Source organism: Manis pentadactyla, chromosome 9, assembly GCF_030020395.1.
Source record: "Manis pentadactyla isolate mManPen7 chromosome 9, mManPen7.hap1, whole genome shotgun sequence".
NCBI classification, from domain to species: Eukaryota; Metazoa; Chordata; class Mammalia; order Pholidota; family Manidae; genus Manis; species Manis pentadactyla.
Window position 1 is genome coordinate 21,028,024 of NC_080027.1, and position 24,372 is coordinate 21,052,395.

General features: G+C 36.0%; 2 protein-coding genes across 2 annotated transcripts; one reads left to right on the forward strand and one right to left on the reverse strand.

The window, feature by feature from the left end:
* The first annotated feature begins 13,662 nt into the window (after positions 1-13,662).
* LOC118908027 (olfactory receptor 5T1-like) lies at positions 13,663-14,655 on the forward strand. The gene has a single exon (XM_036877090.2). It carries the CDS (start codon positions 13,663-13,665, stop codon positions 14,653-14,655), a length of 993 nt encoding a protein of 330 aa, XP_036732985.1.
* Positions 14,656-22,218: 7,563 nt separating this feature from the next.
* On the reverse strand, positions 22,219-23,163 carry LOC118908107 (olfactory receptor 5F1-like). Its single transcript, XM_036877163.2, has one exon. The coding sequence runs from the start codon at positions 23,161-23,163 to the stop codon at positions 22,219-22,221; it is 945 nt and encodes a 314-aa protein (XP_036733058.2).
* Positions 23,164-24,372: the final 1,209 nt, after the last annotated feature.

The window sequence follows — 24,372 nt, forward strand, 5'->3', positions numbered from 1 at the left end:
TTGTTAGCATATAGGTTTTCATAGTATTCTCCAATAATTCTTTGCATTTCCGTGTGGTCCGTCGTGATTTTTCCTTTCTCGTTTCTGATACTGTTGATTTGTGTTGACTCTCTTTTCTTCTTAATAAGTCTGGCTAGAGGCTTATCTATTTTGTTTATTTTCTCAAAGAACCAGCTCTTGGTTTCATTGATTTTTGCTATTGTTTTATTCTTCTCAATTTTATTTATTTCTTCTCTAATCTTTATTATATCCCTCCTTCTGCTGACCTTAGGCCTCATCTGTTCTTCTTTTTCCAATTTCGATAATTGTGACATTAGACCATTCATTTGGGATTGCTCTTCCTTTTTTAAATATGCTTGGATTGCTATATACTTTCCTCTTAAGACTGCTTTTGCTGTGTCCCACAGAAGTTGGGGCTTAGTGTTGTTGTTGTCATTTGTTTCCATATATTGCTGGATCTCCATTTTGATTTGGTCCTTGATCCATTGATTATTTAGGAGCATGTTGTTAAGCCTCCATGTGTTTGTGAGCCTCTTTGCTTTCTTTGTACAGTTTATTTCTAGTTTTATGCCTTTGTGGTCTGAAAAGTTGGTTGGTAGGATTTCAATCTTTTGGAATTTTCTGAGGCTCTTTTTGTGGCCTAGTATGTGGTCTATTCTGGAGAATGTTCCATGTGCACTTGAGAAGAATGTACATCCCGCTGCTTTTGGATGTAGAGTTCTATAGATGTCTATTAGGTCCATCTGCTCTACTGTGTTGTTCAGTGCTTCCGTGTCTTTATTTTCTGCCCAGTGGATATATCCTTTGGGGTGAGTGGTGTGTTGAAGTCTCCTAGAAGGAATGCATTGCAGTCTATATCCCCCTTTAGTTCTGTTAGTATTTGTTTCACATATGCTGGTGCTACTGTGTTGGGTGCATATATATTTAGAATGGTTATATCCTCTTGTTTGACTGAGCCCTTTATCATTATGTACTGTCCTTCTTTATCTCTTGTTACTTTCTTTGTTTTGAAGTCTATTTTTTCTGATATTAGTACTGCAACCCCTGCTTTCTTCTCACTGTTGTTTGCTTGAAATATGTTTTTCCATCCCTTGACTTTTAGTCTGTACATGTCTTTGGGTTTGAGGTGAATTTCTTGTAAGCAGCATATAGATGGGTCTTGCTTTTTTATCCATTCTGTTACTCTGTGTCTTTTGATTGGTGCATTCAACCCATTAACATTTAGGGTGACTATTGAAAGATATGTACTTATTGCCATTGCAGGCTTTAAATTCGTGGTTACCAAAGGTTCAAGGTTAGCCTCTTTAGTATCTTACTGCCTAACTTAGCTCACTTATTGAGCTTTTATATACACACTCTGGAGATTCTTTTCTTCTCTCCCTTCTTGTTCCTCCTCCTCGATTCTTCATATGTTGGGTGTTTTGTGCTGTGCTCTTTCTAGGAGTGCTCCCATCTAGAGCAGTCCATGTAAGATGTTCTGTAGAGGTGGTTTGTGGAAAGCAAATTCCCTCAGCTTTTGTTTGTCTGGAAATTGTTTAATCCCACCATAATATTTGAGTGATAGTCGTGCTGGATACAGTATCCTTGGTTCAAGGCCCTTCTGTTTCATTGTATTAAATATATCATGCCATTCTCTTCTGGCCTGTAGGGTTTCTGTTGAGAAATCTGACGTTAGCCTGATGGGTTTCCCTTTATAGGTGACCTTTTTCTCTCTAGCTGCCTTTAACACTCTTTCCTTGTCCTTGATCTTTGCCATTTTAATTATTATGTGTCTTGGTGTTGCCCTTCTTGGATCCTTTCTGTTGGGGGTTCTGTGTATTTCCGTGGTCTGTTCGATTACTTCCTCCCCCTGTGTGGGGAAGTTTTCAGCAATTATTTCTTCTAAGATACTTTCCATCCCTTTTCCTCTCTCTTCTTCTTCTGGGACCCCTATAATACGGATATTGTTCCTTTTAGATTGGTCACACAGTTCTCTTAATATTGTTTCATTCCTGGAGATCCTTTTGTCTCTCTCTATGTCAGCTTCTATGCGTTCCTGTTCTCTGATTTCAATTCCATCAATGGCCTCTTGCATTCTATCCATTCTGTTTATAAACCCTTTCAGAGTTTGTTTCATTTCTCCGATCTCCTTTCTGGCATCTGTGATCTCCTTCCGGACTTCATCCCATTTCTCTTGCGTATTTCTCTGCATCTCTGTCAGCATGTTTATGATTCTTATTTTGAATTCTTTTTCAGGGAGACTGGTTAGGTCTGTCTCCTTCTCTGGTGTTGTCTCTGTGATCTTTGTCTGCCTGTAGCTTTGCCTTTTCATGGTGATAGGAATAGTCTGCAGAACTAGGACGAGTGACGGCTGGAAGGACTTCCTTTCTTGTTGGTTTGTGGCCCTCCTCTCCTGGGAGAACAGCGACCTCTAGTGGCTTGTGCTGCGCAGCTGCGCGCAGACAGGGTTTCTGCTTCCTGCCCGGCTGCTATGGAGTTAATCTCCGCTGTTGCTGTGGGCGTGGCCTGGCTCGGGCAGCTACTCCAAGATGGTGGAGTCGCGTTGGAGCAGGAGCGGCTGGGAGGCTATTTATCCCCATAAGGGGCCTCCCTGCTACCTGCAGCCCAGGGGTTTGGGTGCCCAGAGATCCCGGATTCCCTACCTCTGGATTAAGTGACCCGCCCTGCCCCTTTAAGACTACCAAAATGCACCCGCCAAAACAAAACAATGCCCACCAAAAAAAAAAGAAAAAAAAATTTTTAATTAAAAAAAAAAAGTTTTTAATTAAAAAAAAAAAAAAAAATGGTTGTCGTTCGTTTTTCTTTATTCTCCGGTGCCAGCCTCAGGCCTCTGCTCACCGGTCTTTCTGCCCTGTTTCCCTAGTATTGGGGTCCCTATCCCTTTAAGACTTCCAAAAATCGCTCGCCAAAACAAAACAGCAAAAAAGCAAAAAAAAAATGGTCGCGCGCTTTTCTTATGTCCTCTGTCGCCCAGCATCCAGTGCCTGCTCACTGTTCTTGCTGCCCTGTTTTCCTAGTATCGAGCGCCCTGCACTCTGTCCCGGATGGCTGGGGCTGGGTGTTCGGCAGCCCTGGGCTCCGTCTCCCTCCCGCTCTGCCTGCTCTTCTCCCGCCGGGAGCTGGGGGGAGGGGCGCTCGGCTCCCGCGGGGCCGGGGCTTGTATCTTACCCCCTTCGCGAGGCGCTGGGTTCTCTCAGGTGCGGATGTGGTCTGGATATTGTCCTGTGTCCTCTGGTCTTTATTCTAGGAAGGGTTGTCTTTGTTATATTTTCATAGATATATGTTGTTTTGGGAGGAGATTTCCGCTGCTCTACTCACGCCGCCATCTTCCGCCCCTTTCCGGAAGTAAGGTTTAATTATGACTCAAAATACAGAATGTGGGACACAAAAATTGAAAAAAAAATGTATAAAAATTAATAATTCTGCATGATAAAAAGAAACAAGTCCCAACAGTAAAGTCAAATAAAATTGATATAATGGGAGAAATCATTACAAATGATACCTCAGGTAAGGTTCTCTTGGCTTGTTCTTAAATATTGAAGAAAAGTCTAAGATATATTTAGAAAAATGGACTCTACAGATGTGGCATTTCACAGAAAAGAGACAAAAATGATCCTGCAAACAGAGACAGATTTTCAACCTCATTTATAAAACAAAAATTAAATTTCAATCTGAAAAATGATTTAGTTCAGAAAAAATTCTGAGACATTATCCTATGCACTATTGACCGGTACCACAATTGTGATGCTTTTTGGATCAATCACTAAAATATGCACAGATATGAGTTATGTATTAACATGATATTGGAGCAAGTTTGCACTTGCAACAGATTGTGAACCAGCTAAGGGCGAATAATCTTGTGGGCTAACTCTCTCTGATGTAATGAGTCTTAATTTGGACATTGTCATCCAATCTTTTAACTCCACAGCAATATGATGCCTCTAAAGTATGAATTTTATTATTTATCCAATTATAAAGCATTTATACAAGGAAGAATGATTTGGTGTCACCATGTGCTTTCTAAATAAATGGAAGTTTTTATTTATTTGTTTAAAGTGTTGAAAATAATATTGTTTTTAAGTATGTCCATTTATAGATGGTTTCATTCATTTATCCAAAATGATTCAGATTTTTGTTGTTAATGATTATTTTTTTGAGGTAAAAGGCAATTCATTTCTATGAATTAGATTCAGGAAGAAATAGAAGCATGTTGTAAAAATAATTAAGAATATTGGAATTTTCATTATATACATATATTCATTAAAAAATGTAGGATACACATATTACATCCTAAAGGTTATATATCTTATATATTATATGATATGTATATAACATATACATATAAAATTAATGGGCATCCAAATACTATCTTTTAATCTTAACTAAGAGGATATATGCATTATTAATTTGGCTTGTTTTGCTAACAATATGCTTCATCCCTGTTGTATGCAATTGTGTTTTATTCATTGTTATCATTACTTAGTCTTCCTTTGTGGCAGATTATCACTATCATTTTCCATTCTAATTTGAGAAGGATTTGCTATTATGCATGATGCAAGCATGAACCTTATTGGTCATGTGCCCTGACACACGTATGCATCCATGTCTGCCAGTACATGCCTAGGGGTAAGATTCTCTTGATAAGACTGTTAAAATGGTCCTTTCTGGCATGGAATGAGAGCTCCCATTGTGCCACATTCTTTACACAAGTGGTATGGTTAGTCTTGTTCGTTTGTGTTTTTTCTGATGAATCATAGATCTCTTACAGTTTTAATTTCCATTTTACTGATTGCTAATGTGTTACTTTCTTTTGTTTTCTGACCATTCACATCTTCTTTTGTGAAACAACTTTCTAGTTTCTTCTCAATTTTTCCCCTAAGATTTCTATGTTTTTGATTTGGAAGATGTCTTTATATATGATGCATTTAAAGCATTCTGTCAAAAACATTCACTCCAAATACAACTGACCTTTCAATATTGAATTTTCTAATCCATGAACATGTCATAGCAATCCGTTTATTTACTATTCTTCAATTTCCTCAATCATCTAGAGTTTACTGGGTGGACTTCCTGAATATTTCTTATTAGAATTACCTTAAGCCTTTGATATATTTGATCCTATTTACATGGCATATATTTTTAGTGTTAATTTATGTTTGCTTATTTTATAAGGAAATAGGCTGATTTTTGTTTACTGACTGAATTCAGCAAACATGGAAAAGTCATTTATAAAGTCTAGTAATTTCCTTGTACATTCTGAAATAGTGTCTCTGTATACACATATTTATATCTTCTAACAATAGTGGTAAGTGGAAGAATTTTCATTCTCTTCCTTCCCCTCTTTGTAGTCTAATTATCTTTTTTTCTTTTTATGTTTCATTCTTCCTTTTCTTTTAATTTAGTCATATATAAATTTCTATTCTCTGGGTGAGAGTCTTACTGGTGAGATAAATGAGGGGCATATAGTGCAGTTATGATAGGAAAATATCTTTAATCCCTGATTACCCAAACTAAATTAAACACCACCCAAATTTGCAAATACAATCTCATTCACTTGGTTCTATTTGATTTATTCTTTATTTTATATTAAATTATCTTAGTAATGTATTTTTCTAATTTTAACCATTTTCCTCAATAGAATAAAAGTTACACAAAACTGGGGTTTTCTCTTTTTAACACATCATTGTAACCACATCATATAGAAATGTGAGGTTATTTTATACATTCCAGATTAGACTAGTCACCATCTGAATACCCAAGAGTGACCACAGTCAAAAGCACGTGACAGAGGATAATCACACAGCTATTCCTTTCCTGAATTCCTGACCTGTATTTTTATGAGACACAGTAAAGTGATGTTATTCTAAGCTGAAAAGTTTTGGTACAATTCTTAATGCCAAATTGGAGAACTGGGACAGAGGCATTCCATAATGGTTACAAAACCAACATTCTTCATAACTTTTCTTCCATATTCCTCTAGGTCAGCACCATATATAGTCATTTGATTGTCAGTTACTCCCATTTAACATTTTATCTTGTGAAATTATTGTCTTAATTCATTTATAAATTTGTTTTTTAAATGATCTTACTAATGAATGGATTCTACTTAGATAAAATAGCTGGATAAATTAAGGCTATATCAGAATTAAATAGTTGTTAACAAGTGTGACGTTAAAGGAAAGAGATTTTAAAAAATAATAATAATACAGTATCACTCATCAATTATCAATCTAGTTTAATAGAAAATGTATCCAAATGAGTTGGCAGTATTTTAATGAGAACCATTTAAAGCAAAAAAAAACTTTGATTTTCTTTTTGGTAACTTCTTGCTATTTGCTTCTTTAGGCACTATAATGATTTCTTCTTTTCAGATGTTACCTCCCTCAACCAGGAATTCTGGGCAAAATAATACAACCAATATCTGTAGCACTTTGATTTTAATTTCTATTAACACTTTATCAAAATAACTAAAAGATAAGTCAAGAAACTGGGGAGAATAGGTGATTCCATATTTGGTCAATATAGTTATATCCACATACTATTTCTTTGAAATAGGATGCATTCATATTTTTTACATTAGTAAAGAATAAGGTATAAAAAACTGGGGATGTCACTATTATGATCCTGCCATTCAGTCAAAGGATTTCTGCAAACATAGAATTAGACTAGCAGGTAGAAAAGAACAAAGAAATGAAAAAATCCTCAACTTGTTCAAATAACTGGTTTCAATTTCTCCTAAGTGTTATCTCCATCTCTGCTAGTTTTGAATTTCAGGGGGTGGAAATAAAAGATTCAATACCACTCCCAAAACCCTCCACAAAATCTTTTTGAGAAGGTTCTAGTGTTAATCTGTCCCTAGATGAATCGCAGTTTCATTTTTAAATCAGAATGAGGCAACATCAGTGTATTGAATGGGTAAACTTCTAAAAATATAAGCTAGAATCATTCAGAAGTTATTTTCCAATGCCTTATCATACAGTCCTCTTAATTAGCTGTCTTTTTGGAAAAGAAAAAAAGGACCAAATAGCTAAATAAATGGGGAAAAGAACAAGGATATTCACAATAATTTTTATGGAAATACTCTGGGGTATCAATTATTAAATGAGAGATTTCATTTTTCAGTAAAACAGTCCTTAATCACCAGTGAACTGGTTGGGGGTGGTAGACTAGTTTGCTGCATATGAGATCTGAAGAAAAATGAGTTTCTTATTGGCAACACAAGCATTGTGGATATATCCTAAAGTCCAGCATAAAGCAAGCTCAGGAATGAGTAAAGATAAAGTACTCATGTACAGTTTATGCATTCACTGATGGCTGCTGGGGTTATTTCCAGTATTGAAATACAGTAAGTAAAGATGCTGTAAATATTGGCATCAGGATTTGTATTTATAGGTTTCTGTTGTCTTGAGTGAATAACAAAGGGTGAGATTCCTGGGTCACAGGGCACAGTATGTTTCACTTCACTGGAAACTGTTGGATTGTTTTCTGAAGTGGCTGCATCGTTTTGTTTCTTACCAACATGGATGAGAGCTCCGGGACCCTGTATCCTCTTGAGCACTTTGTATTGTCATTAATTGTTACACTTGTAAAATTCTAGTCATTCTGATGTTTGGGGTCACATTGTAGTTTAAAATTCTATTTCTCTAATTACAAATGGCACTGAATGTTCTTTTGGTGCTTAGTTGTCATCTGTGATGGTTATTCAAGTTTATGTCCATTTTTTATTATTTTTTCTTTTGCTTTTATATTATTGACTTTGGAGCTCTTTACATACTCTAGATATGTGTTCCTTACTGGACAGCTATTTAGGAAAGATTTTCTATCGGTCTGTGACTGTATTGTACATTCCCTCAACAGTGTCTTTCATAAGGCAGAAGGGAGATGTAATTGTGTTAAAGAACAATTTATCATTTTCTTCTTTTTGTTTCATGAATTTTATGTTTTATATAAATATTTCCTATTAAACCTACTTTTTTCGCTAGAAATGTTATAGAATTTATTAGGTTTTATACCAAGGTTTAAGGTCCATTATAAGGCAAGGTTTATAAATGTGCAAAGAATGAGACAATGTCTACTTTTCTGTGGCATAAGGCTATTGTACACATTCAGCATCATTTTTTAAAAAGACTATCCTTTCTCCATGGATTTTCCTTAGAAGTTTTGTCAGAAAATCAATTGGCTCTGTTGTAAATTTATTTCTTAAGATTGCATTCTGTTCCACAGAATGTCTGTGTTTTCACCAATGCCTCATTCTTCGCAATTTTAGTTTTGTGCTAAATCTTGATCAAATTATGTTAATCCTCCAACACTATTTTCTTTTTCAAAATTGTTTCGACTACCTTATTTCCTTTGCCTTTTCATATGATTGCATAATTATGTTGTCAATTTCTGAAAAAATGTTTCTTTAATTTTAACTAAGTTGACATTGAATACATAGATTGGGATTACATTTAATTAGTAGATCCTTTATTTACAATTGGACTGTCTCCAAGTATTACTTTTGTTCCTTCCTCGTTTCCTTCCTTCCTTCTTCCTTCGTTCCTTCGTTCCTTCGTTCCTTCGTTCCTTCCTTCCTTCCTTCCTTCCTTCTCTCCTTCCTTCCTTTCTTCACTCAGATTGCATAGCCAATATTCCTTAACTACTAATTTAGAATCTCTGGGTGTAAAGTCCAGGCATCTATGTATAGTTCACAGTTTTTTGCAAAAAAATGTTAAGCACTTAGCCAGGTACAAGTATATGGATTAGCATGTAGGATCCCCAAGACAGCAGAAGATCCTATATAACTCAAAAATGTTGACATTTATCTCTGCCACATCTCTAATATCCTAATGTTCCACTACTTAGAATATTAGTTATCTGCATACTGCATCATCTGTCCTGTCAATAATTTCTATTCATGTATTTATATTTTACCTCTCCTATTAAACTCTTAGTGAGCTTAAATATATTTCCCATAGCACTTAGAAGTGTAGCACTTTAACAGCCTTTATTAAATGATAAAGAAGTCTGTCATAGATTATGTTATCATATCAGTTCCTTGTGTATAAGTTAACAGTATTCTGTGAGAAGTGAACAGGTTATATTCCCAGGACGAGGAATCTGGGTTTCATAGAAGTTAAGTCATCAACTCAATGGCACACAGCTATTTAGTATCAGAGCTGGACTCTGTCTGTCCTGTGTCATTAGATTTCTTTTCCAGTCCTGTGCACATTCTTTTTCCTTTGAGGGATCATTTTATACCAGAAGCCAAAATGCATTCATGTAATTATTTTTTATCATGTAATTCATTGCTCCAGAACTGTTCACCTGTTCATGATGGGGAAAAATGAAATCATTTAGTTACTTTTATGTCCCAGAAGAGAATTAATGAGTTTTGTCCTTGGAACATCCCTGTGGACATTAAGAAGAGCTTGAGAACTGGTTTAAGAGCCCAAACACTTAATATTCATAGCACACCTTAATGAGTAAGAAGTTCATTTCCACAGGTAAGAGAAAAGATTTTCCATCACTTACAAAATATTTTAGAAGCTATCACTTTCAATCTCAAACTAGATTTTGCTTTAATATTTAAATCTGAGATAGAAATTTCTAGTGAACTCACAGTTGCATTACGATTTTAATGAGGGAATTCCATGGAATATAATAAAGAAAATAGGAAAGACTGCACATATTTAATTCAATAGAGTTTTAAATGAGAAAAGTGCTTTAATTTTTTTAGTGGAAGAAAACAGAATAATGACAGTAGAAATAAATGACTATTTAAAATTTTGGAAAATTATTAAATAGAGAGAGAATTAATTATCAACGAGCCATTGGGTATATAGTATTTTGGGATCATACTTGCTTTTTCTCATGGAGGAATATAGATTAATTTTTAAATGATTTTACTACGTATATAATTGATCTAGACACAATTTCTTTTTGTTCTATGTGTTTTGTTTTAATATAATAGTCTATCTAAGCTTGTGGCTTTAAAACAATTCCAGTGCAAGAGGATGTTATTTTGTATTGTTCAAAGGGATCACAGTTGCAGGATTACAACATGTCACAAGGAGTCTACAATATAGGCAAGTGGAAAGAGCTAAAGGGGTGTGGCAGAGACGCCTGGACTTTAATCCTGGCTCTGCCTACAATCTGCTGTGTCAGTTTAGTCAGTATGTAGGTCTAGCTGGTCCTCAGTATTCCCATCTATGAAAGGATGCTGAATTCGTTAGCTTTTAGGTTGCTACATAGATTACACAACATAAAGTACGCAAAGCTCCTCGCTCTGTAGCCACTTTATGGTTTGTGGTAGCTGCTGTCCCTGCGTCCGTTCTTCTCAAGCTTAGTGCTTGTAAACTGTTCCCGTGGGTGTCTAGCCTGGACGCTTCCTGACTGTATGGGGGCTGGGGAACTGATTTGGCCATAGCTTTCCAGAATGATTGTGTTTTGTTAAAATTTTGGAATCTATACTTTAGTCATTCTAGCCTTTTTTTCAAAGTTTAGATGTAAAAACAATCATTTTTAATTTCCTTGAATATCTATTGACAGAAATGCCTCTTTAAAGGGCTTCTTGGGTGAAGTACTTAACTCCAGACTTTTGTCTATTGTTCCTACAGTTCCCTACAGTGATTGGAATAAAACATATCTTCATTCATAAACCACTTTCTTGTCATATATATAAGATCAGAGGTATCAAGGGCTATGAGAAAATTATTATGAACAAATTCTGAAGGGGATTTAAGTAAACATGCTATAAGTTTACTGACATGTCCCAAATCAGAAAACAATGGCATAGATGTATATTTTAAGGTGCTTGATACCATAAAGTATTTTGATTTACGGGGTTTAATTTCATGAAAAGAATATTTCAATGTATATTAAGTGTCATATAATACATATGTACAACTAAAAGAAGAAAAAGTTTCCATTTGAGCCCATTGCTCACTGCTTTGATGAAAAGTGATTTTATAACTCCTTATTTTGTATTTATAATTTTATTGATTAAAACAATTTGTAGTAAGTATAATTGGAAGTCATATTAATCCTTCATATATCACTAACACTTTAATTTAATAAAACACATTTTAGTGTATCTCACAAATAAGCACTCTGCAATCACACCATGTTCATGTAGTGGAGTAAGACATGCACAACAATTTGGTCAATCTTAGTTATTATCCACACCCAGAACTCCTGGCCTGGCCAGTACACCAACCGTGCCAGGCTCCATGGCTCTGTTCTTGTAGCCCCCTTAGCCGGGCAGCCCTCCTTCTCATGCACCAGGTCCAGCATCATCCCCCTCCTTTTCTGACATCCCTTGCCTAGAAAGGACCCCTCTGTCCCTTGTGGATGTCAGGATTCCACACTGACATCTATCCCAGAACCCACTTACACATCAATTCCCAGCTGTGGTTCCCAGCTGTCCCCTTGAGGTTGACACGTTTGTCTCATTCATCGCTGGGCATCTCTTTTTGGTACCCAGCCCTGTGCCTGACAGAAACAGGTGGATTTGTTGGAATAATGCTAAAAAAAATCTTGTACAAATGAAAGCAGGTGTTTTCTAAAAAACAATAACAAACTTATTATTTGGTTTAAAACATAAAGTTACTTTCCTGAGATCATACTAGGTGTTCAATATGAGATTTAATATAGGGTTTTAGAGCCCAAATAAAATGCTCTTTTAAAAATCTTCCACAATTGTGCTATTTCAAGATTAACCTGTTCAGTAAAGGTTAGAATTGTAATGAAGCTGAAATTTCCCCTATGTGATTCAGTCAACAAATATCTTTTAATAAATTCTATAGTGGACCACTTACTGGTTAATTTTGCATCATTTACTTGCCTATTTTTATTTATTTTCATTGTGCTTCTTCCTATCTGCCTAATCTCTGTTTTGTACTTAATTCTCTTACTAAATATTTTTGGAGTTAATAAATGGATTCTGACAGACAGAAAATGAAAGCAAGCAATTTTTAAAACATAAATGTATATTTTGATTCTCAATACATTAATTCATTTTAATGTTGTTAATTGATGGTTCTATAAGTTATTTAATATAACCATTCAAATTAAACTAGAACTTTTTATAACACATTTGTATGTGTGTATTCTCATGAAAAATGCATGAGTTGTATGAATTAACACAGAAATAAATCAATATGTACCTTAATTATATTTTTTTACTGTATAATTCTCTAAGGACTAAATAAACATTTGTTTTTGCTTGGTAACCCCACATTGAAAAAGCTATTCTATGCATTAAGACAATTTTCCACATGAATCTGGGAGGAACTTTCTGGGAAAATAAGGACACTTGACTGTCTTTTCTTTCTAATGATAGCTTTAAACTGGTTTGCTCATTCTCTCCCTGATGTACGGCTGTTTCAATATAATAAAAATATGGTGTGGTTCACGTTAGGAAACCAAATCATTTTTAGGTCATTGAATTCAGCCCAGTCCTATGCATGGCAGGTTTTTCACTCCTTAAAATGACATGATGAGAAAAAAACAAGGGTCATCATGCTGAAATCTTGCTTCTAAATATGGTAAATGCAATATTTAATTACGTATCGGTGACTGAGGCTTTCTGTCCAGATACTGGTGACTCTTTAACATTCTGGTTGGTTGTTATGCACTTTCCTTTCTTCATATTCTGCTGAATGAGAAACAGTCTGACAGCCCAAGGAAATAGAGCAGGAATAAAATACTTCATTGTGGCTTATATAGTGATTACATTCTTTCAGCAGTCACTTTGATAAATAATTTTATCTATTATCAGGTAATATTCAGAATATCTTCATCAGCATCTGTAGTATATCAAAAAATTTACATTTGATTTTGCAGGGGTAATGACTACAAGTGTGGAAAAAAATCTTGAATTGGTATTAAAATTTGAAAAACAGTAGTAAACTATAGGGGCCAAAAATAGGATGACTTACTGTTGTGTGTTTCAGGAAAGAAAACTGTAAAACAAAAAATAAAGGTCTGTTTTTGTTTGCATATAAGGTGCTTCTACCTCCAAAATAACATCTATTCACTAGTTCCAGAAGCACCAATGAAATGAAGTAGCCAGAACAGAAGACACGAAAATAATTTGGTTGGGAAAGTCTGCCTTGTATGACTGGTTGAAAGGTAAGTTTAACTTACCCCATTTCTGAGTAATTTGGGAATATTTAAAAATTAAATAGTTTTCACATTGATTTTTATCATTTGCATGCAACCCAGTCATAAGACATAAGTGTATTTGCTCCCACGTTACCAAATGTGAACATTAAGGAAAGACGTTTCATGCACACTATAGGAAATCTAGGGTTAGTACTCTAGGCGTGTACCTTTTCATATCATATTTAGGGACTTAAAAATTCCTATATACATTTGTCTTTCTGAACCTTAAAATGATGTAATATAAAAACAAGAAGCAGTAAATTTAACAGAAAATAAATTGGCAATTAAGCCACATAACTTGGCACTGTTTTCACATGACAAATTTAGCCAACAAATGAATGAAATAATTTCTTATCTATTTATGCAGGATAACGCATCCACTTGGACCCAATTCATCACTGTCTTTTCCTTCACTGCCAAGGATTTTAATATGTTCTTCTAAGAAAAAAACATAATGATGTGATTGGGTGGATTGTATTTTTATTCTGTTTTTAAAACCTATAAATAAAAACTGAAATGTCAGGGTCAACGTCAGATTTAGACTCACCCGGGACTCAGTTGAAAAATGTGACCAAAGTCACCACATTTATACTGATGGGCTTCACAGATGACTTTGAGGTGCAAGTCTTCTTATTTTTACTATTTCTAGCAATCTATCTTTTTACTCTGATAGGAAATATGGGAATGGTTATTTTAGTCATTGGGGATTCCCGCCTTCACAACCCGATGTACTATTTTTTAAGTGTGTTATCATTCCTGGATGCCTGCTATTCTTCAGTTATCACTCCAAAAATGTTGGTCAATTTCTTATCAGAGAATAAATCCATTTCATTCCTTGGATGTGCAGCACAAATGTTTCTCTTTATTACTTTTGGAACCACGGAATGCTTTATCTTGGCAGCAATGGCATATGATCGCTATGTGGCAATCTACAACCCTCTCCTGTATTCAGTGAGCATGTCACCCAGAGTCTATGTGCCACTCATCATTTTCTGCTATGTTGGTGGCATCCTGCATGGTATTTTGCACACAGTGGCCACATTTAGCCTCTCCTTCTGTGCATCCAATGAAATCAGACATGTCTTCTGTGACATCCCTCCTCTCCTCGCTCTTTCTTGCTCTGACACTCACATAAACCAGCTTTTAGTCTTCTACTTTGCAGGCTCTATTGAGATATCCACTATCCTGATAGTCCTGATCTCTTATGGTTTCATTCTGGTGGCCATTCTGAGGATGCATTCTGCTGAAGGGAGGCGAAAAGTCTTTTCTACGTGTGGCTCTCACTTAACTGGAGTGTCCATTTTTCATGGAACAGTTCTCTTCATGTATGTGAGACCAAATTCCAGCTACGCTTTGGACCAGGACATGGTAGTGTCCGTTTTTTACACCATTGTGATTCCGATGCTGAATCCCATCATCTATAGTTTGAGGAACAAAGATGTAAAAGAGGCAATGAAAAGAGTGTTTGGGAAAAATTGGTTTGTTGATAAAGTGCACTTTTCACAATAAACATTAAGTTATCCTATCAAAAAGTTGATTCAAGTGCTTTGTTTTAATGTGTTTGCGTCTTTCTATTCCTCTTGGGTATTTTAAAATAAAGATCATAGTAAACCCACCACATATACAGTTTCTACACATGCAGTTTCTACACATGCATAAACCATGTCATCTGTTTGCTTCTTACTAAGATATGTTTATCTCCACAAATACAGATGTAATTGCACATACACACCATCTATGCATATACATATATATATGTGTGTGTGTGTGTATGTGTATATATATATATATATATATGATGTTACTGGTTGTACTAGTTTACTGGGACTGCCATTACAAAATACCATAGACTGGTTGCTTTTATAACAGAAATTTATTTTCTCACTGTTCTAGAATCTAGAAGTCTGAGATGAAGGTGATGGCAGGTCTGATTTCCTCCGAGACTTCTCTCCTTCACTTGTAGATGGCGATCTTCACACTCTGACTTCAACTGATCTTTTTATTCAGTTTCAGTGTCCTGATGTCTTCTTCTTATAAAGTCAATAGCCATACTGGATAAGACCCACTCTGAAGGCCACATTTTAAGTTAATTATTTTCTAAAAGACGTTATCTCCAAATACAGCTACATTCTGGGGTTTTGGGAGTTAAGACTTCAACATACAATTTTGGGGTTATTTGTACACACAAACTCACAGAGGCATATATACATGTAATCTTTACATTGAAATGTATAGTTTTATCTTTCATCTCCATATATATAAAATTGGATAAGCTCCCAGAGTTGCGATTGTAACTTTATACTTATATCTGACGAGCTTGAGCAAACAGCACCTCATCCACAGCAAAACCACAGTTCGCACCATCCCAACCTAAGCTCCATGGAATCAGTAGCAACTGATGCAGGCCGAAGCTCTTTGCTCCTGGATCTCTGCATCTGCAGAAACCTCATTCCAGCCTGTGATCCAGAGACCAGAGATAAAGTGCTCCTGGTGTCATCGCCCTGCTGTTTGTGAGGCTGCCTTTCTCCCCCCTTATTATTTCACCTGAGCACAGACATTAAACATATTTTATTTCCTCACAGAATACAGAGATTAGCCATTAAAATTTATCAAGTTATACTTAAACTCAAGGATGACAAAAAACAAGCACAATTGAGAGAGTGACAGATGGTGGCTGGAAGGTTGGGCCCTTCCCACAATAAGCCTCAGCCCAGCTTTCTGGGTGTCCCTACAGGCCTGGTCCTGACCCAGCTTTGCCTCTACTTTCCTTTGAACCCCACCCCTCTGTGATGCCCTTGCAGATGATGCCACCTCTCATGCCCAGACCAAGATCAAAAGATCAGAAGAGAGTCTCATGGGGGTGGAAATATTTCCATTGTAAGAGAAGACAGGTCCTAATGTCCAAGTGCTATTCACGTTTACTAATATCCCAGTGGCCAAAGGTGTTCACATGGCTAAATCAAGAGTCAATGTGGGAAGGTAACACAAAAAAATGGACCCAAATAGGAATGCTTTATTGGGGGCCATTATCATAGGTGTAACATGGCCTTTCTAATGACTCCATAATTTTCCATTATATTTGTGGACTGTATTTATTGAACTATTCCTCAATATGAGTATTAATTTTTATAATTCTTTTGCTTAGAAAAGTAGTGCTGCAATAAACATTATATTACAGATCCATGATTTTTTTCATCCTTCTTATACATATATCCATATGGATTTAGGCTTTTGTTTCTATGAGGGAATCATTTAGCAATGACTACCGTAGCATTGAAGAATGCTAAGGTAATGTCTGGAAGGGCATCAAAAAAAGAACGGAAAAATGGTATGATTTCAATTAAGGAATATACTATATATCTGCATACTACATATATATGTTCATATACTCTAAATATAATCTTGCTTAGTTACACATTCTATTTACTAATTTACATGGGGAGGAAACTGATCTTTAAAAGTAGTACATTATTAAGTAGGTGTTCAAAATTGATATAACTTTGAGAACATAACATTCTACTAAAGGAAATTACACTATTAGCTTGTTAAAAAATTTAGGACAATATTGAAAAGTAGATTTCAAATATAGCTACATATATATTAAATATATAAAACTATAATTTCTGATAGTTCAAATGTCTGACAATGTTGGTAATTTGGGAAGAAATTTTCTTAGAGCCCCTCTATCAACTTTGTGCTTCCGACTTTATATCATAGGATTGAACATTGGGGTCAGAATGGCATAGAAATGAGAGAGGTCTGTCTGTCCTTCATACTGATAAAATTCTGGTTTTACATAGGAGACAGTAGCTGATCCATAGAATAAAACCGCAACTATGAGGTGGGAAAAGTGGGTGTAAAAGGCTTTGGTCCATCTTGGGTTTGGTGCCAACTTCAGGATGGTAGAAATAATTCTGCTATAGGACCTGAGTATCAACAGAAACAGAACAGTGACAAACAATACAGTAAATAGACCACCATTCACAAAGATGCCTCCACAAGTCAGCTTGAATAATAGGGAGATGTCACAGATGAAGTGGTTGGTTTAATTAGAACCACAAAAGAGCAGAGAGAAAATCAGGCATGTCTGCCTTATCTGGACCGGGATTCCATTGGTCTAGGAGCCAACCACCAGCTGGACACACATTCTGTGGTTCCTGACTAGAGGACAGTGCAGAGGGTTACATGTGGCCACATAACAGTCACAGGCCATCACGGCCAGGAGGAGACACTCTGTGGTTCCCAGCACAAGGAAAAACCACATTTTTGGAGCACAGGCAAAAAAGAAATAGTTCCTTTCTGGTTCCAAAGATCCATGAGAATTCTGGGAAAAGTGACAGATACATAACAGATTTCTAGGAAGGAAAAACTGCTGAGGAAAAAACACACAGGGGTCTGAAGAGTGGGATCTACTCTTGTTATTGTAATTATGATGCCCTTCTCCAATAGGATAAACATATAGATAACTGAGAATACCTCAAAAAAAAAGCCAGTGAAATTAGGGGATATTAGAAAAGCCCAAGAGAACAAATTCCATTGTTATGTTGAGATTTCTTTCTGAAATTTTCAAATTATTTTCTCTCTGTGGATTTACAGTTCTTGACTGCATTGTCCTTTTTTATAATTGGATGGGGACACGAGCTCTGGTCTTTATAATTTCTCAAGTACTACACTTGTATTCTGTGCCTCCAGAAGATTTGTTGTAAAACCAGGAGCTATGAAACCGATCTGCAAAAAAAATCAGTTCAATAAATAACATTTAAATGCTTTATAATATAAGATTTCAATTCTGGTTAGACAAATAAATCCATACAGCTAGATATTTTTATTTAACTTACGGTGTAAAAAGAGAGAATGCTATTTCTTTCAGTCAAAGCACCAACTCAATTAATTATCAGTTAACTGACCAACTGCATTTTTTTTCCCCAGTAAATCTAGTCCAAAATACAATATCTGGCCTATGAAACCAATGACTATTCATGTCCTTTCAATACTTGACATTACATCTTGTGATTCCTTCTATAAAGAATATAGCTCAGATTGCTGCCTAATGTGTTGCTCCACATAAGACTTTGAGTAAATTAAAGTAGAAATTACCATTAGAATTGGTTATTTTCCATGAGGTTAGAGAGGGTGATTAAAAATACAATGAGAATATAAGGGCCAAATGTTTTATTTTCCAAGTCATACGGTGCCAGTAAATCTCATTCTAACGTATTGAATTAAAATTGATCTTATTGCTTAAAAAACAAAACTGCTTAGCATACAACTATTTTTAATTATAATAATATTTGTTCATAGTGCTTTCTTTTAATCCCAAATTAAACATTGCTAGGAAAAATAGTTTAATAAATATGTGTCCAAATCCTGCTTCTTGTATAGTCTGATTTCCCTGGGTAACATAAACAATAATGGGACATGGGCAAAAAAATTGAACCAAGTATTCTTTTCAGGAAATTATAATTTGGAAGAAATAAATGCTTCATATTTTTCCCAGCAGGAGATTCCCTAATGAAAGTGATTCTTTTTCTTTATGACAACATTTATTATTAGTGTAGCAAAATGTGCTGAATTAAATTGAATGCAATATACCATTTTTTGCTTATAGTTTTCTTATATTCATTTCTTAAAATGAATGAAATTTAAAAGTATTGTTAATGACTGAAAAATTTGGAATTTATTTATTTCAAATGCTTCAAACACATTGTTTAAATTTTTACCTCACAAAGTCAGATACCTACATGTGCTGTCTTAAATAATGAATGCATTTTTGACCAACATATACTAATAATTTCTGTTGTTTGATCTTATTTATTGCGTCTTGGTCCTGAAATGAAAAATCATCTTGAATTGAAATAAAATATCAATGCATCAATAGTTATATATACAGTTGACCTGGACATTTGAGGAAGGATAAAGATAGCCCAAAGCAAGTTATCATATGCATAGTGTTAAGGGCACATCCAGAGAGAAACACTTACTTAAAAATGGGGTTTTGGAGATTATGTAAGTGATCAGTACCAGACAATCATATTTTGGAAATTGCTCTGCGTATTGTTTAAAGAAATCTCAGGAAGAGTAATCTTGCACCCAGATGAAAAATGACCATTGCTGGAAAATATCTTTGGCATTGACCAACGTAATGGCTTTTCTTCTATAAAGCAAAAGATATTCTCTTCATGTAGGCAGTATGTACTGGTATGAATATTATACTCAGAATGCAACATCTGAGGATGACCTACCAGTGCAAATGTTGGAATTTCCAGATTCTACCGTCCTTAATTGTTAGAAATCTGGGGTGTGGGCAGGAGCAGCACACATTCTCTTTGTTGTCGTTCTCACTGCTTTCTATCAATACAGGTAAAATTCTTTCTAAATTACTTGATGATAATACAGCTGTACCTCTTCTCATCACTGTGGTCAAACCTATCTTGATAGTTTAGAGTTACATCATCTCCCAACAGTATCGAGTCCCATCACTATCCAAGACCTGTTTCAAATGTTGCCTTCATGAGAAGTGTTCAAAAAGGAAATAATCACAACTTCCTGACTTGCCTTGACCTGTTCAGCTGGAAGATTTGGAAAGCCTTCCTGAATTCAAATGCAACAAATTATTATTGCTTCTTCCCATTGCTCTGTGGAGTCAGCAGAGGTAAAACTGCCAGCAAATTAACATTTTATGTCTCTCAAAGCTATCAGTATTTTGAAGCTCATGCACTCACCTTCATAGGGGACTCACCTGTACCATGCCTGCTTTCCTCACTCAAGGAGTCAAGCAGAACCTAAGAAGTCCATCTTTCTTGATTGTATAACTTGATGAGGCCCGTCCCCTGGGCCACACAACGGTTTCAGCACTTTCCATAGCCTTTCTATGACTATTCCTATGTGTCTTCATCAAATAAGATTTCCCATAAGGGATGTCAAATACAAAATTCTAAATTTATACATTTTAAAAAGAAATAAAATTTTTGTGATGTTCCATCTCTCTCTCTCTGTCTCTCTCTCTCTCTGTCTCTTTTAGGGGGTTGTTTATTTGGCTCTATGTGTTTCTTGAGTATTTTTTCTTTAATTTCTCCCAACTTGTTTGCTTGTTTGTCCAACTTTGTGACAATCATAGGTTTTGTAAATTAGTCTCTCTTTGTCTTTACCCAATTACTGATGAAAATATGGACCAAAACAAAGCTTAAAGGCACAAAATTACAACTTCTTGTATTAATTTTAATAAATAAATTACTCAAAACTATTGGTAAAGCAAAACATTGGTTGATATCTGTATATTTGAGGAACATTAAACATACAAGGGAATTAAAAGACTGGGAAAATTGGAAAAACAGAAAGCAATAGAGATGATATAAAAAGAGGAAAAGAACATTACACTCATAATGGAAGATTTAATAAATATTCAGGTTCTAAAGGAAGAAAAAAATTATAAAATTACGCTCAATAAAGTACAATCAAAATTCACATAAGAAGCATATATTCAATGACTAAAAAAGCACCATTAGTGATAAAAGACTCCCCAGTTTAGAAATATTTGTAGACTTTGTAAATGAGATTAATTAAATGTAGAAAAGCTGAATTAGAGAGAAGAGATCATGGCTTAATATATGATATATCTAAAAATCAAAATCTCAGAATAACTGGATTTCATCTGCCAAACATTATTCTTATTCCTAAATTTTACCAGATATTATATCATTTAATGACAGGAATTTATCTGTGAAATATCTTGGTCCTATATATGACCCCATCAAACACAGGTGACAGGGAAGGCAGAAGAGTCCAACCAAAGCACCTCCAGCTGAGAACAGCCTGATCCTCTGCTGCAGGGCCTCCTGGGCCAGGCCCCAGTGTGGATTGTGGGGGGAGAACAAGGCCCACAGGTGCACGTGCACCACGGCCTTCATGAACATCCTTCAGGCCGAGGTCAGCCATGTGGATCTTCGAGAGGCACTGGATAGTCCAGCTGGATGACCTCTTTGTGACAGGCCAAGGTCGGCTGTGCCACATCCCAGATGCCTGGGACAGCACAGCATCCATCAGGTGCAACCCCAATAGTACCGGCAAGGAAGGGCAGCCCCGGGGAGCTTCACTCCAGAACCGCAAGAGTGACCGCCTCCTCAATAAGCCCGGGCTCCCACCTATTGTCCTCGAGTTTTACAAACCCACTGCCTGTCTACCTCCACATTAATAATGCTTAGTTTTAATAATGAGATTAATTTTAATTGATTTTCATTGGAAATTGATATAAGATTTCTACAGACTGGGAATCTGCGAGCTTATTGTAATGAATATGTGTCAGATTCACCCACTGAACAATGATAAAGCTCCTTTGGAACTATAGGCTGATTAAACTCTTGGCAGCAACTGGAAGTACGTGCCTATGGTTTTGTGTGTATGTGTCCACCTGGGAGAGAGAGGTTGGGAAAGCATTGGAGAAGGATAGAAGGAGAGCTGTTGTAATTGGCCCATTGTAATCAAGAGCAGTTTTGTTGATAACATGATTACACAAAGTCACACATATGTTTGGAGGATAGAGGAAATAAGTTTGGGATTTTACAGTTATAATTAAAACAATAGTCCTGAAACTTAATTTATGCATCTCCCAGCACAAATTTTATTTCAATAAATTAAAATGGAAATAAATGTAAATTTAAGGAGTTTTGACATAGGTGATCTATAACGATCTCTGACTAATCATAAATGGTGAAAAAGAATTTGTAAGGAAAAAATAATGGGAAGATTACAAATATTGCATATATGGCTAGTTTTATGTGATATTATGATTTTTGTCTCTAGAATTGAATTGCTTTCTTTCCCTAACCAACATTTCATTACAAATCAGCCACATATTTGAAGACACAGTGAATATAGACAATGATTAGATGAAAGTTCAATGACCTTATATAAACTCGATTTTTTAAGTGTACCTTACACCTTATTGGATATATATGCTTAAGTGTTAACACGATGTGATTAATGAGAAAATTCTCCAATGAAAACGTTAAGCTTAAACAAACCTTTGAAAGTTCATTAAATACTCTGTTTAGTTCAGAAAATTAACCAAACAAGTCACAAAAGTGAAGGGATCCGTTTCTTGGTAATTACATTCCATAAAGCCTTCTTTACCTCCTTATTCCTGAGGCTGTAGATGAGAGGATTCAACGTGGGAATCACCACCGTGTAGAACACGGAGGCCACTTTGTCCTGATCCAGGGCGTAGCTGGAACTAGGTCTCAGGTAAGTGTAGATGGAGGTGGCATAGAACAGAATCACAGCGGTCAGGTGGGAGGCACAGGTTGACAGTGCTTTGCGCCTGCCCTCCCCTGAACGCAGACGGAAGATGGAGGAGAGAATGTAGGAGTAGGAGGCGAGGATGACCAGCAGAGCCCCGACCATATTCACACCAGCAAATGCGGAAAAGATGCTCTCATTCAGGTGTGTGTCAGAACACGAGAGCTTAAAAAGTGGAGGGCTGTCACAGAAGAAGTGATGGATGACATTGGAACCGCAGAACGGCAATCTGCTGACGTAGCTCGTGTTCACCATGGAGTTCAATAGTCCTGCTGCGAAAGCCCCTGCTGCCATCTGAAGACAGACTGTTCTGGACATGATCAGGGAGTAAAGGAGTGGGTTGCAAATGGCCACGTAACGGTCATAGGCCATTAGCCCAAAGAGGATGCATTCAGTAGTGCCCAATGCGATAAAGAAGTACATCTGCACAAAGCAGCCAGCAAAGGAGATGGTTTTCTGCTCTGATAATAAACCTACCAGCATCTTTGGGGTGATGGTTGATGAATAGCAAACATCCACAAAGGACAGGTTAGCCAGGAAGAAATACATGGGAGTGTGAAGTCGGGCATCGGTCCTGATTAAGAGGATCATCCCCACATTCCCCCAAACTGTAAGCATGTAAATCACCAAGAAGAGCAGGAAGAGGACAATCTGCAGCTGCATTGTGTCTGCTAATCCCAACAGGATGAACTCAGTCAGCGAAGTGTAATTTTCTCTGGTCATTTGTGACAAATGCAGTTTTTTAAACTTGCAAATATATTCCTCTCCCGTGTTTATAAGAAATAATAGAATCGTTAATGAAGGAATAATAAATCGTTATTCAGACATGGGGAAAGAAACCAGTTTAGGATATTATAACACCAAATACAGTACATAGTAAGAGGAAAATCAGTGGACAAGCGGAAAGAAACTTAAGTTGATTAATCAATTCTCTGTATTGACTCTGGATTGCAGGTTTTCAAATCACTGGTATAAGTCTACAGATTCCACTTCTGTTTCTGCAAATGCACCATATTTTGTTCTATTCTTTCTCTACTGGCCCACATCCAAATTGCAAAGGATACAAATATCCTGGCTGAAGCCTCTCCCATTCTCTGAACAGTACGTGAGTTTAACTCAACTGAACTTCGTTTTCTTCCCAACAACCATTCTGTATATCCTTCAGCTCCAAAATTCATACACTGCCTCCCAGTAATCACTCTTGTACACCCCAAGCAGCAATAGTGACCAAAATTTTGACATCACATTTTTAAGAATGATTTTACAGTGTTTTGAAAGTGAACAAAACAATTGTTCTCCTTCCAAAGTACACTATCAAATTAATGTCATGTGGTAGCAGAGACATCATCTTTCCACCTCAGAGAAGAACAGCTCAAAATCCTTATAATGTCCTTCCCAGTGTCTTACCTGTCTCTATTCTTTTCTTTGGTTTGTCTTAGGGTTTCTAAGTTGGAGCTTAAAAATAAGGAAAAAAATTCATTTTTTAGATGAATGTAAATACAATGGGAACCTGAACTACTTAATGGTAAATATCTGAGACACCTTCTGACTACATGCATGTTACTGCTCTTTTATTTTGTCTTTCTTAAAGAAGATGGGGTAACCATAGTGACTAGATAAAGGTTTTAATTGGTAGTCAATCCTCCAAAGGCGGAAACTCCAGTCTCAAAAGAAAACAAAATGTGATCACATGCAGAAATATGGAATCAAACAATATGGAGGCTTGCATCATAAAGTCGTTCCTAGCCTCTATGTCACTACAAAGTCTTCAAAGTGAAAAAAATTAAGTGGCTATTTTATTGCCTGTCTGTATTTTTAGCTTATTCCAACTTGGTTTATAGCCCAATACCAAATTATTATTTTTCCCATTGGTAATGTGCCTGTGTGTATGTGGGTGGGGAGTCTTCTAGTAACCCCAATGATCCTATTATT

Coding starts and splice junctions, on each gene's coding strand:
- LOC118908027 (XM_036877090.2), top strand. CDS start 13,663: ATGTCAGGGTCAACGTCAGATTTAGACTCACCCGGGACTCAGTTGAAA.
- LOC118908107 (XM_036877163.2), bottom strand. CDS start 23,163: ATGACCAGAGAAAATTACACTTCGCTGACTGAGTTCATCCTGTTGGGA.